General features: G+C 38.5%; 1 protein-coding gene across 1 annotated transcript; it reads right to left on the reverse strand.

Moving 5' to 3' along the window:
* Nucleotides 1-1,826: 1,826 nt before the first annotated feature.
* On the reverse strand, nucleotides 1,827-3,124 carry LOC143591868 (F-box protein At4g00755-like). The gene is made up of 5 exons (XM_077071939.1): nucleotides 2,968-3,124; nucleotides 2,510-2,890; nucleotides 2,270-2,436; nucleotides 2,092-2,207; nucleotides 1,827-2,014 (listed from the first exon to the last, which is right to left on the reverse strand). Exons 1-5 carry the CDS (start codon nucleotides 3,092-3,094, stop codon nucleotides 1,879-1,881), a joined length of 927 nt encoding a protein of 308 aa, XP_076928054.1. The 5' UTR covers nucleotides 3,095-3,124; the 3' UTR covers nucleotides 1,827-1,878.
* Between the last annotated feature and the right edge of the window lie 11,601 nt (nucleotides 3,125-14,725).

A 14,725-nucleotide genomic window follows, 5' to 3' on the forward strand; every position in this document is an offset into this window, starting at 1 on the left:
AAAAGCTTCTTTTCGATGGTACAATCACACAAGCATTTAAAAAATCCTTGCCAATTCGATTACATAAATTTGTCATTAACATCTTCATCGCTAAAAAAAATCTTTCACCATTGTGGTTCCAACGGGTAAAAAACTAGTTCTCCAAACAAACGTGATCATGAATTGTTTGCCTGTCTATCTTATTCATTTAACAATTAACATATGTTTAATTGATCATTGAAAAAAGAAAGAATAAGCTTGTTTATCACTTTAAGTGCTGCAAGATATATAGAATACTGAGCTAATTAAAAAACATAAGGAGTCCTAATTGCTTATTTTTATTACCAAAATTACCACTACAAAATTAATCATTACATAATCTCATAAAATTTGAGTGGGTGACTAACCCCCGCTGGGCTTGTCTTCAAACCGCCACCGGAACTTACTGAACTGAAATGATGTTTCTCACTTTCTCTTGTGCACGAATATAATCTAATCTGAAATTATCCATTGCTTTGCAGAAAATGCTTTCATACTCGTAATTACTTTTATGTTATTTAAGAAAATATATTTATTTGATAATGTTTATCGAGTAAGAAAGAATTCAAGAAACATAAGGGTAACCGAAATGTTGTATCTAATTATTTATTTGATAATGTTTATCGAGTTGATTTAAAATCAGATTCTCAATATTTGGCCATATGCTCAGTCAGTATATTGCTTCACATAGGTGAACTTGAATGATAACTATCCGCAATAACACACATTAGCTGTGAAATTCCCAATTTAACCAGGTATAAAATATTTAGTTGCGAAAATCTCATTTTACCTTAAATTTTTTTTAAAATAATACTTCATATGCCTCCCTTGTAAAATAGCAAAAGCTCCATGTGATTTGGTATCTGTTTCTATAAATGCATCAGTAGCTTGTTCGAGCCTCATAATTGCCTTTTGAGTTTTTGCATTCTCGTATTCAAAGACTGCAAATTAAGACAAAATTATGTATTAAAACTTTTATCAATTACCAGTCTGGTGAACACCTTTGATTTCTCTCCCCTTTGGAGTGGGAAAGTCAAATGGCCATATTTCATCTTGAATTTATTTCGTTGATTCCCAACTCACAAAAGTCATGTTGCAACTGCTTTAAACATCAAAACCTCACAAAATAAAATACAATCTTTATAAAAAAGATATTGTGAAGTAATAAACACCATTATCTATTATTCCCGACTGACAGAAGTTATCCTTCACCCTTTACCGCTACGAGGGAGGTGGAGAGGGGAATCGAAAGCGCGGGCCGTTCTAGAGTCTGCAGGCAATGTGAAGGTAAAGCCCAACCCACTGCATTCTGAATATTGCAAATACATTTACATTTCATATTTATAAATTAATCAACCTAATTTGTATTACTGATCAAGAATTTCATGTACAACATTGTCAAAAAACATATTCAAATCCCTTTTTAGTTTGTGTTATTTGAAAGTATACCACAGAAACATAAATCGAAGCAAAATGAACACAAATTAAAGCGATAGTAATCTAGATTTTGTGTTCGCAATCCCTAAATGTGATTTGCAACAACTCAATATAACTTTGGTATTATTAATTGAATCAAACACACAAGATGTAGAATTATGACATTAAAAGGCAGATCTAACTAAAATCATTCATCAAAACAACAAATTATTTTTATATGCACTAGCAACGATTGGAAATATGGAAACGAAACAGAGTCGAAACAGAATCAATACTCGCAAAATTTCATATTAACATATAAGCGTAATCTCCATGTTCATTTTACTCTACAACAACAACCAAACTTGAACGAACAACACTTTAATTATAAATTGAACTGATTAAAGAGTACAAGGTGAAAACGAGGGATAGAGCTAAAATTAATCAAATTGAAGGTGAAATCTTGCAAATTCCAAAGTTCTCAGCATCATACATGAGAGACACGCCGTTGGATGGTTCAGTAAAATCAACACTAAATGCAGGTGATAATTTGCGCCCTACTGCTTGAACATGAGACAGACTGTAAAAACGAGTAACTTTACTAACTGCTTTACAAGAACTTATTATTTAAATTATTATTAAGAATATTTAACTCACCATAGATAATATTTGTCATTCCATGCTTTCTGAACCCGACCCGACAACTCAATTTGTAGATAGCCACCAATACAGACTACAGGCTCAGGCAACTTGAACCTTTGTAAGCGATTTTCCTGTTGCCATGAAAATATCAGTACAAATTATGGGGAGTAATAATAAATGAAACACGGCCCACCTGTGCCACGGGGAACATTGGTGACGTATATGTCCAAATAAACTTGTCATCTGCACACTCTTGTGCCTCAATGAAATCATAATTTAACTCTTTCCATGATTTCGGATGACCCATTCGAAACCGCACAAATTCAGATGAGTATATCGGGAAATTCCAGTCACGCAAATCTGTGCTTACGAATGCAGTAAGATGGTGCGAACAAAAAGTAAAAATGAAGATGACAGAAGAAAGAAAACAAACCTTTAAATGGATGCAAGTTAATTTCTGTTATAACACAAAAACTAGCAGTCAAATTATATACGAGTGTCTCGGATATGTCTGGATCATCAGTTCCTTGACTCGACCAATAAGAACCCCGACCTATTTTAGAGTTCATCGGGACCATAGTATTTATGATGCTCTCATCTGGGTAGCGATCGGTGCTCGAGGCACTCACGGGATTCGCAATGCAATAAGTTAGAGGAAATGCTGTGATGGCCCGGAAAAGATAAGCATAGGCTCGGTGATCTCTCTGAGTCTCTCCCGAGTTGTCATGACAACTCGGTTCAACTACACAAGTGATACTAGCGAGTCGGGGAAATGTTCTCATACAGAGCTGCTTACTAAGTTCGTTAGAGACCACTATAATTTTCATGCATCAAAGTTATTAAAATACGTTAAGTATACAGAAAACACTACATAAAAAGCGCCATACATACCAATATTCTGCCAATACCGAGAAACAGCAGACGCACGAACAAGGTCCGCTGAATCATCGAGACACGTAAGTATTTTAAGTGCCACGTCAGGTTCAAGACATTCCAAGAAATCCATTTGAGTCTCCATGTCCTTTGACAAAATGTACACCTAGTAAACAATCTAAAACAACAATGACCTAAGCAGGCCGTCTCCGAGAACCTCTTAAAAATTTGAGGTATGGGATGAGTAAAAAAAAGGTAAAAAAACAAGCCCCTAAAACCGTCTTCTCAATTATGTAATAGATAATTTGACAATTTTACCAATAAAGTTGCCTTTTAAAAGACCCAAAACAAAATAATAAAAATGCAACTAAAGTGACTCGTATAAAACACAAACGAAAGTTTTTTTTCTATATACCAAAAAAAAGAACACTGACTATGGGAATTGAATCAATGACTTTTGTTACAATAATCATTTTGTGTTTGTGTTAAAACAACATTATATATAAAAATATAAATTTTGTTTTTAATAATTATGGGCCTCTCGAGAAAGTGGGACTGGGTCCGTCGCACTAAAAAGAGATGTAAAACAAGAAAACATATACCTTTTGTGGTCTAGAAGGTAGGAAGGTACTCTACTGCAATGAAAATGAGATGAGGGAGGTTCTCAAAAGTAAATAAGGAGTTGAGAAGAAAGAGTTAACTAACATGTTTGGACGGTCCTATTTATGTTTATGTTTAGTGATTTAATCCAAAAGTGAATAACGTTTCATTTTGTCACGTTACTGTTACTGTAACATAGACATTAGACACTAGTTAACTTTCTATTAAAAAACAGGTAAAGTTATTATTGAAACTCATTTATTATTTAGTTCTTTTTATATAGAAAAAATACGAGTGTGTAATGTGATAGGCTGGATTAACATTATGAGTTCACCCATTTGTTTCGCACCCGTTACCCGGTTAACGCCCAAAGAAGCTCAAAAGTTGTTCACGCCTACTTGCTTTGGTTTGACGCCTAATTGTTTTAGTTTTATAATGACGTGGCATGGGGCGCTACCCATTTACATTATGTCTAAATAGAAAAGGTAACACATTTGGGGTTTGTATTTTTAGTTTTTAATGAATTTGAGTATTAACACTAATAGACGTTTACTTTTCTATTAAATTATGATAAAATGACCAAAATACCCTTTTATAACCAAAGAGACAATTTACGTAGTTAACTCCGTCTGATTAAAGGGTCATTTGTGTAATTTATTCAGAATAAATTATTCTTATCTATGCTATGTTATAACGCATTGACATATTAAATTACATTTAGCCACACTTAGCTTAATGCGTCTTGTTAAGAGTATAAGGGCAAATTTGTTTTTTAGCAACAATCATCCAACGAATTAAAACATACTTATAATTTTGTCTTCTTATCTTTACCCTAGTTTTGATTCCTTAAGACTACTTGCATTTTTGGCTCATCTTTACTCATATATTTCCTTTAATTATATTTTTAAATTAACTTCCCTCAAAATTTTTAAATAGCCATAATTTTTTATACGTTAATATTTAAAAACAAATACACCATAAAAACAAACATCTTATTCTTTTTAATTTGAGTATAGTGTTACTATAACTTTTTCTACTTCGAAAAAAAAACAAATTGCACCCGCATTTCATAGTCACAAATTTTTTATGATGTTACAAATAAAAATTATATTTGTTTGCATGCCAATAAATATTGTATTTATTAAATATTATGTTTATTGAATATTTCATCAATATCACAATAGAGATAAAAATGGTAAATGATAAATTATTTGTGCATCAAGAGTTGTGTCAAATGCATCATAGATTTTCATAAGCGCACTAAGATTGGAAGCCAATTACCATCTCGTCCTTCCAATATGCTATATAAAAATATAAAACGAGAAAACAAGTTTGGGCCCGAAACTTTTTTGGCCCTATATAGCCGCCTGTCCCTGCCTGTCATACGAGCCGACCCTGAATGTAGTTATGGTTTTAGATGGTTAGATACCCTCTCCACATGAAAAAGATGACATTCAATTTAGCGCTTTTCTATCATGCAATGTGTCCCTCAGATATTTACTTACTCTCAGTTCGGAGACCACTGCCAAGGAAGTTAAAAGTGTTCTCGCTTCATTTTAAAACTGTGAAACTGATCATCGTTTTAGCGGTCTGTTTTCTTCAACTCGAAGCGAACTGTTTGGTTTACATTTTACACCAACAATTGGCTCCGTATAAAATCTGACTTGACAATAAGATTTAAGCATATTTTATAATTTTTTCAACAGAACTGTGGATGACTTTTTTCGTTCAAATGGAATAGATCGACAATTCAGTGCACCATACACTCCACAACAAAATGGAGTAGCTGAGCATCACAATAGAATGCTAACCGAAACTGCAAGAACAATGTTTTCATACTCTAAACTTCCATTGTTCTTTTGGAGTGAAGCTATCAATGTTGCATGCTTCATACAAAATCGAGTGATCATCAACAAGCGCTTGAAGAAGACTCCTTTCGAAGTCTACTACAAAACTAAGCCGCGAGTCAACTACTTCAAAACATTTGGATGTCCATGTACATTTCTCTATACAGGTGCTCACCCAGATCATATATTTGCTGAAAAGGCCGGTGAGTGTTACTTTGTTAGATATGCTCATAACAAAACCGCTTATCTTGTCTACACAAGAAGACTAAAGTGATTGTGGAATCCTTCAATGTTGACTGGAAAGAGCTTAACACTACTGATGCTTGCACGGGACTGAACTGTTTTTTTTTACTATGACTACTTGTTCAACCAGTTCCGTGGCATTTCTATCCCACCACCAACCAACACTCAACTTCCATCTTCTTTTCCTGAACCTCTGTTGATGCAAACTCTTGTCAATAGTTTTCCTGATGTGAATGTATTTGCTGAACCTTCTAACAGACTTGTACCACCTACAGTTCCACCTCCAGTAAATAATAATCCAGCTGTCAATAATCAGCGGACATTGTGGAACAAGTTCAGACAGAACCTGCAGCAAAGTTCAAGCGACACCAAGTGTAGTAGAATATGTTGCCACACCTCCCTCTTCAGGTGAAATGGTACACGCTGCTACTCCCGATGAACTCGTTGCTGGTGAATCTAATAACACCGCATCAACTCCGATTCCTGCAGTTGTTGTTCCATTTGGTGAGAATCTCAGGGATGAACCCATTGCACAAGAACATTGGTTGATCAACCTAACACTGTTCAGACAGCCAATTATGGTCTAATTAATGCTCCTCGCATATTCCATCCTGTTGAGAGTCTGACGGTTAATCTTCAAGTGGAACCAACCACCCATGTGGAAGACATAACCCAACTACCCATTCATCGGAGACATCCCATAGAAAATATCATTGGTTCTCCCTTAGCCAGCATCTAAACAAGGAGCAAGTCTAGTACCATTAATAGATGTTTTTTTGCTTGTTTATTTCACAGGTCGAACCGAAGGACTACAAGGTAGCTCTGAAGTAAAATTCCTGGGTTGAAGCAATGCAAGATGAGTTGTTACATTTCAAGAAGCTCAATGTATGGAGGTTGGTTAAGAAGCCAGAGAACAAGAAAACGATTGAGACAAGATGGGTATTCAGGAACAAGAAAGATGATAAGAGGTGATTATAAGAAATAAGGCACGATTAGTTATTCAAGGTTTCTCTCGGCGTGAAGGTCTTGATTACGATGAAGTATATGCTTCTGTTGCTAGGCTTGAGGCAACCCGTCTCTTTCTGGCCTATGCATCATACGAAATTCAAAGTATATCAAATGGATGTAAAGACTGCTTTTTTGTATAGGAAAGTAAAAGAAGAATTTTATGTCATGCAACTACCATGTTTTGAAGATCCTGATCATCCAAAACACGTTTCTCATCTTGATAAAGCTCTCTATGACCTTCATCAAGCACCTCGTGCTTGGTATGCTACACTAGCATAACATCTTTTGAAGAATTGCTATAGAAGAGGTGTTATTGATCAAACTCTCTTTATCAAGAAGGTGAAGGACGATTAGATTATGGTCCAAGTGTATGTTGACGACATAATCTTTGGATCCAAAACTGATAAATGGTGTAGAGAGTCTGCACATCTCATGCAAAGTTGGTTTGAAATGAGCTCATTGGGGGAAATGACTTTCTTTTTGGAACTTCAAGTTGAACAGAAGTCAGACGGGTCTTTAATATATCAAGAGAAATACGTTCAAGAAATTGTTAAAAAGTTTGGTTTCAAGGACTCCAATTCCTTCCTCACTCCGATTGCTACCCGACCAGTGTTGGCTCCAGATACATCAGGAAAATTAGTTGATCAACATCTCTATCGGTCAATGATTGGCTCCATGATGTACCTCACTGAAGTAGACCAGACATTATGTTCACCGTCTGTCAATATGCAAGATACTAGTGTGATCCAAAAGAATCTCACTTAACCGCTGTAAAGCGCATCTTTCAATATTCAATGGGAAAACCTCGCTTAGGTCTTTGGTATCCCAAAGACTCCTCTCTAGTACTGCATGCTTACACCGACAGTGATTAGAGGGGGGGGGGGGGAATCATGATAGAAAGTCAACATCGGGTGGATGCCAGTCCCTGGGAGACAGGTTGATTTCTTGGCAATGCAAGAAGCAAGTCGTTGTATCCACCTCCTCCGCTGAAGAAGAATACATTGCTGCCTCTGCCTGTTGTTCACAAGTGATTTGGATCTAGCATTAGCTGCTGGATTATGGTTTGAATTTCTTTAATACCCCTATCAAGTGTGATAATGAGGTATCAGTTTGTAATGTTAAAAACCCTGTCCAACACTCTAAGACAAAACATATTGACATCCGAATGCATTTCATTTGTGATTGTTATGACCAGAAACTTGTCAGTATTGAAAGGGTCGACTCGGATTACAACTTTTCTGACCTTTTTACCAAAGCCTTTGATTGTGCCTGATTCTTGTTTCTTGTTGAGTCATTAGGCATGATCTCTGTAACATTTTGGGTTTTTCGTCCCCTTTCAGTTTTGTAATCACTACCCGACCCTGGATCAGGTATTTTATCAATAAATCACGCATTTGTGTTTATTATTTTATTTGTTTAATTATTTACTTGATTATAACTATAATTCATGTACAAAACTAACCCCTCTACTAACTCTAGTTCACTTTTGAACCATCAACCTTAGAACAAGGACCAATTAGCAAATATTATTTAAAATTCTCTTTTTCTTCTTCCTCTCCCACCACCGACAACGCACCCCCCCCCCCCCTTTTTCTTGTTCCTCAATTTTCGAACAAATTGATCTTTCCAAATCAATTGCTTACCTTAAACGCGTTACACCGACAGTTTAATTGTAGAAACATATTACAATTGACAGCTAACATACCAAAAAATGAACCGCGGCTGGCCTCGTCCCTAAAACCCTTTATAAACACGCTTATAATTCAATTAATCGTACACACACACTCCTTAAACCAGCGCGAATCAAAACCCTAACCTAATTTCAGCATACAAGATCCTTATTATCAGTTTTGATTGAGAGCTTGAGCCGCAAAACCCTATCTCACTGTGCATGCTTAATTCGTTAACATCTCGGGTAATTTTTTTATGCATTGTGTTCGTTTTTATGCGATTAACAATAACGAAAGCATTAATAATAATAATAATAATAATAATAATAATAATAATAATAATAAGTAAACTAATTACTTACAAACTCGACTTAAGACTCATCAAACCCAAAATCAGTTAGAAGTCTTATTACATTTTCGTTTATAATTAGGAAATTTTGTTGCCGTATCTCGAGGAGTTTGACGACTTTCATCCTAGTTCTTTTTCTTATCTCGTCCTCGTTTATCCTACCCTATAAGGTAAGTAAGTTCACATCCCCCTTTTTACCGCTTTACAAATTTTGGGGGCGTTATGCGTTCAAAATCAATTTATTGTTTTCACTACATTTCCGTTATATGCATAATTGAAATTGCTCGATTAGTTGTTATGTGTGAATATGACTATGTGTTTATTTTTATGTTGGTTGGTACCTTATCCTCATCCTCATTAGTATGATCATACGCCGTCGAATTAAACCGTTATCATCACGATTCAGTTGAAAAGACAATTATCGCGTGGAATTGTCTTTTATTATTATATATATTCAAAACTGTGGTTTACTTGCTCAACTTTATGTTGACAAAATATATATTTTCACGCATGACGCAGGTAGCTTTATCGGATGAATCAAGTATTGGAAGTTAGATGAGACCTTAGGTTGCTTGATGATTGAAGAGAACTTTTATTTTAAGTTATTTATGTTTTGAATATTTAATTGTAACGGTATTTTATTTGAAACGATGTTTGTGCTTTTGAACTTGATATATGAATGAATAATTTAGATATTGACACGTGTATTTCACTTAGTGTCTTCTAAGCTATGATACAATCAATGTCGCGCCCGGCCGCCGTAGGTTGGGGTGTGACAGATTGGTATCAGAGCCGAAGGCTATAAGATAGGTGGTTAGACGTAACGACCTAGTAGCATGCTTAGGGTCCTTATATGTGTTCCTATACGTGCACCCTACTTGTTTAAATTTTTTTACATAGCTTAGCATATTTATATTGTTCATTATATACAATTGTACACAAAAGCACACTTAATCCGAGGCTATGCCTCACCCTCCAAAATTATTTTTTTAAAACTCTAGGACGATTTTTATTCGGGAAATTCCTTCGGAAATCCCACCTTTTTCTCCCCTCTCTTTGAGGATGATTCGTGGGACGGATATGTAGTAACTAGAAGAGGGGCACACTTGTTTACCGAACCCTTGACACCAAGGCTTGCGAGCTTAAGGAAGTGCAATGCGCATAAATCTCAATCAACCGCGAATCTACTACCCTCATTGTATCAACGTGGTCATGTGACGATCGCATCCTTAAATTTATAACCGAATTCATGGTGAGTCGTGGCTAAACTCGGTTTTTCCGTATTGTGTTTTGTTGATCGGATGGATGAAGTATGTACAATGGGGTGGTTCCCGAACTACTTCAACCATCTACCTCAACACCCCCCCTCAAATTCGATTTTCGATTGATTTTGTTTATTTGGTGTTCGATATTTTTCATTTTTTGGAAGAACCCATGGTGGTTCATGAAGCCCTAACCGATAAATGAACCCATGTATTTTAATTCAAGTTATGTTGTTATATATATATCTATTTTTTTTCTCAAAATGTTAAAGATGATAAAATTTTATATAATCAAGTCTTGTAAGTAATGAAATTCTCAACCTCAAACACAATCCCAACCTCAATGCACGACTACTATATTTCGTCAATTAATTATACTTGCAACATTCACCCGAGTCTTACGAACTTTACACCTTTTAACATAGCAGTATGTCTTCTCGCCTCATCAACCATAACCGTCGCACCAGCAACTCTGGCCGCAGTATGTCATCCCGCATTGCTAAGGGCATCGTGGAAGCCCTCCCAACGATCATCTCTCAGTTGCAAACTGTGAATGCTTCTTCATCATCCACAACTCCGAATCCAAATGCTTACCCCCTCAAACAATTCAAGAGTGCCAACCCGCCCGAATACTTCGGTATCGACGGTGCTACCGTTCTCCTTCAATGGTTAGAAGAAATTGAGAGCATATTCCTCCATTGTGAATGTCCCGAGGACAAGAAAACGACTTACGCCTCGAGCAATGCTTAAGAAGAATGCTCTCAATTGGTGGAACGGTGAGAAGTGCATACTTGGCGCTGAGGTGGCCATGGCCTTGCCATGGGATGGCATCAAGAAACTCATGCTCAAGAAGTTCTGCCCGAAACATGAGCTTCGGAAGTTGGAAGAAGAGTTTTGGAACTTGAAACAAGAAAGTGGAAATGACACCATCTACAACGACCATTTACATGAACTGAGCCTTCTCATCCCGCACATGGTCACTCCCCTTGAATGTGCAATCGATAAGTACATCTCGGGTTTGCCTATGCAAATCCAAGACTCCATTCTAAGTCGTGACCCTCAAACCCTCCATGATGCCATCACCCTAGATGGTACCCTCACCGAGAACCATGTTAAGGCCGGAACCTTGACACGAAAGAATTCCAAGAAACCCAACGATAAGCCCACACCTGAGCCTACTAAAGAATCTAAGCCCGAATCCGCTAAGACCGAATCCTCCAAGAATAACAACCACAACAACTCATCTCACTACCGCAACAAAAAGAGAAAACCGAACTCCCAAAATTATGTCTTAGCCCAACCACAAGCCCAACAAGCCCCTCCAAACAAGAAGTCGTACACCGGCCCACACCCGTATTGCAACACTTGCCAACGCCACCACCCGGCCCAAGCCACTTGTCGGGTGTGCACCAATTGCCACCAGATTCGGCCACCTCACCCAATATTGTCGAGAAGCACCTCGCGTGCAAGCCGCTCCACCGCGGTTCGCACCAACAAACCAACCCAACCGAGCCATCCCTCGTGCTCCAATCGTTAACCCCACCAGGGCTTGCTACAACTGCGGTGACCCAAATCACCTTCGCAACGCGTGTCCTCGACTCTCCCAAGTTCACCAAGCCTATGTTGCACCACAACCCTACTACATCTCCCAAGCCTATCAAAGCTTTTCAACCCCAAATACCCCAACTCATGGCTCCTCCAACTCCTCAAGCTCAACCCATGGTCATGCAAGCCTATCAAGCTCCAACTCCTCAAGCTTCGACTTCTCAAATCCAAGCACCTCAAAGAACTCAAGGCCAAGCTTTCACCATCAATGCTCATCAAGACCGAAACTCGAATGATGTGGTGAACGGTACGTTTCTAGTCAATAAGCATAATGCCTCGGTATTATTTGATTCGGGAGCCGAAAGGAGTTTTATTTCCTTTGACATTGAATACATACTTGATGTGCCCCGTAGTAAATTATCTAAGCCCTTCACGGTAGAGATAGCAAACGGTAGTTCGATCACTATTAACTCTGTCATTAGAAATTGCACGATTACTCTCAATGGGAAAAAGTTCTCTATCGACCTTATCCCTATGCAAATGGGAAGCTTCGACGTTATCATTGGTATGGATTGGCTCTCTCTCCACCGAGCCGAGATTTTATGTTTTGAAAAACTCATTCGAATCCCTATCGATGGAGGCGTGATTCTAAACGTTCTTGGAGAAAGACCATTCTCAAAGCTAAATCTCATGTCTTGTCTCGAAGTCCAACGTTACTTACGCAAGAAGTATGTCGCCTTTTTAGCCCACGTCACCCACAAAATCCGATGAAGAAAAGAAATTTTCCGACATCCCGATTGTCCGTGACTTCCCCGAAGTCTTTCCCAATGACGTTTCCGGACTCCCTCCCACTCTTCAAGTGGAGTTCCGTATTGATCTTTTACCCGGAGCAAACCCCGTCACCAAAGCACTTACCGTCTTGCACCTTCCGAGATGCAAGAACTCTCTAACCAAATCCAAGAACTCACGGAAAAGGGTTTTATTCACCCGAGTTCTTCTCCATGGGGCGCACCCGTCTTGTTTGTTAAGAAGAAAGACGGTACTCTTCGTATGTGTATCGATTATCGTGAGCTCAACAAACTTACTATCAAGAATCGTTATCCCCTTCCGAGTATTGATGATCTTTTCGATCAACTCCAAGGAGCCGCATGTTTCTCTAAGATTGATCTTCGTTCGGGTTATCACCAACTCCGTGTCCACGAAGATGACATACCCAAGACAGCCTTCCGTACTCGTTATGGCCACTTTGAATTCCGAGTTATGCCTTTTGGTTTGACTAATGCTCCTGCCGTTTTCATGGATCTCATGAATCATGTTTGTAAACCCTACCTCGACAAGTTCGTGATTGTTTTCATCGATGATATCTTGATATACTCTAAATCCGAGACCGAGCACAAAGACCATTTTGCGCGCCATTCTCGACTTGTTACGAAAGGACCAACTTTATGCTAAGTTCTCCAAATGCGAATTTTGGCTAAAGCAAGTTCAATTCTTGGGCCACATCGTTAACAACAAGGGTATTCACGTTGATCCCACTAAAATTGAGGCCGTTAAAAATTGGATGACCCCGTCCTCTCCAACGGAGGTTCGTTCATTTCTTGTTTTAGCGGGGTATTACCGTCGTTTTATCCGCAACTTTTCGAAGATTGCTTCACCCCTTACCGCACTAACCCAAAAAGGGAAGGTTTACGAATGGGGTTTGGATCAAGAGGAAGCGTTTCAAACTCTTAAGGACATGCTTTGCAATGTCCAATCCTTGCTCTTCCCGAGGGCAATGACGATTTTGTTGTCTTTTGTGATGCTTCTATTCAAGGTCTTGGTTGTGTTCTTATGCAACGAGACAAGGTCATTGCTTACGCTTGGCATCAACTCAAGGTACACGAGACCTCAAACTTGGTGCGGTCGTGTTTGACTTGAAAATTTGGAGACACTACCTTTACGGCACGAAATGTTTGGTCTTCACCGACCATAAAAGTTTACAACACATTTTCGACCAAAAGGATCTCAATATGAGACAAAGACGATGGGCCGAATTGTTAAGCGATTATGATTGCGAAATTCGCTACCACCACCGGAAAAGCGAATTTCGTGGCCGAAGCTCTTAGTCGTAAGAGTCATGTTAAATCCGTATTGCTCCATTGAGTCACCATCCAATCTGACCTGTAATACCGCATCTTCGACGCACAGCGCATCTCCGTCACCGAGGGTAACTTATACGATGAGATGTCGTGTGGCGCCGAACTCCAACTGGAAACCAAACGTAATGGCTTACTCTATTACTTGGACCGTTAATGGGTTTCCGATTGTGACGATCTTCACGTGTTCATCCTCGATGAAGCTCATAAGTCATGATACTCTATTCATCCTGGTGCGGATAAAATGTACGCCGATCTTCATACCATGTTTTGGTGGCCGGGAATGAAGAAAGATATCGCAGTGTATATATCTAAATGCCTCACTTGCTCTAAGGTTAAAGCCGAGCATCAAAAGCCGTTTGGCTTGCTCGAGCAACCTCCAATCCCCGTTTAGAAATGGGAAGATATAGCCATGGATTTCGTTACCAAACTCCCCACTAATCAAAGTCGCAATAATAGTATTTGGGTGATTGTTGATCGTTTGACCAAGTCAGCTCACTTCATATCGTTCCGTGAAAAGTCTTCCGTAAGCGAATTAGCCCGACTCTGTGTCAAGAACATCATTTGCCGCATTGAAACGCCTTTGACCATTATCTCCGATCGTGATGGTCGGTTTACCTCTCATTTTTCGAGATCGTTGCAAACCGCTTTGGGTACCCGTATTGATCTCAGCATCGCTTATCACCCACAAACCGATGGTTAATTAGAGAGAACAATTCAAACTCTCGAGGATATGCTCCGCTCTTGCATACTAGATTTTAGTGGAAATTGGGATACTCACCTACCACTTGTAGAGTTTTCCTACAATAATAGTTTTCACACTAGTTTTGGCATGGCACCTTTTGAAGCTCTATGGCCAAAAATGTCATTCCCCAATTTGTTGGAACGAGGTTGGTGAATCGCAAATCACCGGTCCCGAGCTTGTTCAAGAAACTTCTGATCGAATCGCTCTTATTCGTCAAAATCTTCTTGCCGCTCATAGCCGTCAAAAGAGCTACACCGATAAGCACCATAAACCTCTCGAGTTCAATGTTGGTGATCAAGTTCTCCTTAAAGTATCTTCTTGAAAAGAGGTAGTTTGTTTTGGCAAAAGGAATAAATTATCTTTCCGTTTTGT

Source organism: Bidens hawaiensis, unplaced genomic scaffold (genome assembly GCF_021521415.1).
Source record: "Bidens hawaiensis isolate Kalapana, Puna unplaced genomic scaffold, B.hawaiensis_p1.1 tig00040104_1, whole genome shotgun sequence".
NCBI classification, from domain to species: domain Eukaryota; kingdom Viridiplantae; phylum Streptophyta; class Magnoliopsida; order Asterales; family Asteraceae; genus Bidens; species Bidens hawaiensis.

Coding starts and splice junctions, on each gene's coding strand:
- LOC143591868 (XM_077071939.1), bottom strand. CDS start 3,094: ATGGAGACTCAAATGGATTTCTTGGAATGTCTTGAACCTGACGTGGCA. Junction 2,891..2,967: donor TCGGTATTGGCAGAATATTG/GTATGTATGGCG, acceptor TGAAAATTATAG/TGGTCTCTAACGAACTTAGT. Junction 2,208..2,269: donor CAATGTTCCCCGTGGCACAG/GTGGGCCGTGTT, acceptor TCATGGCAACAG/GAAAATCGCTTACAAAGGTT.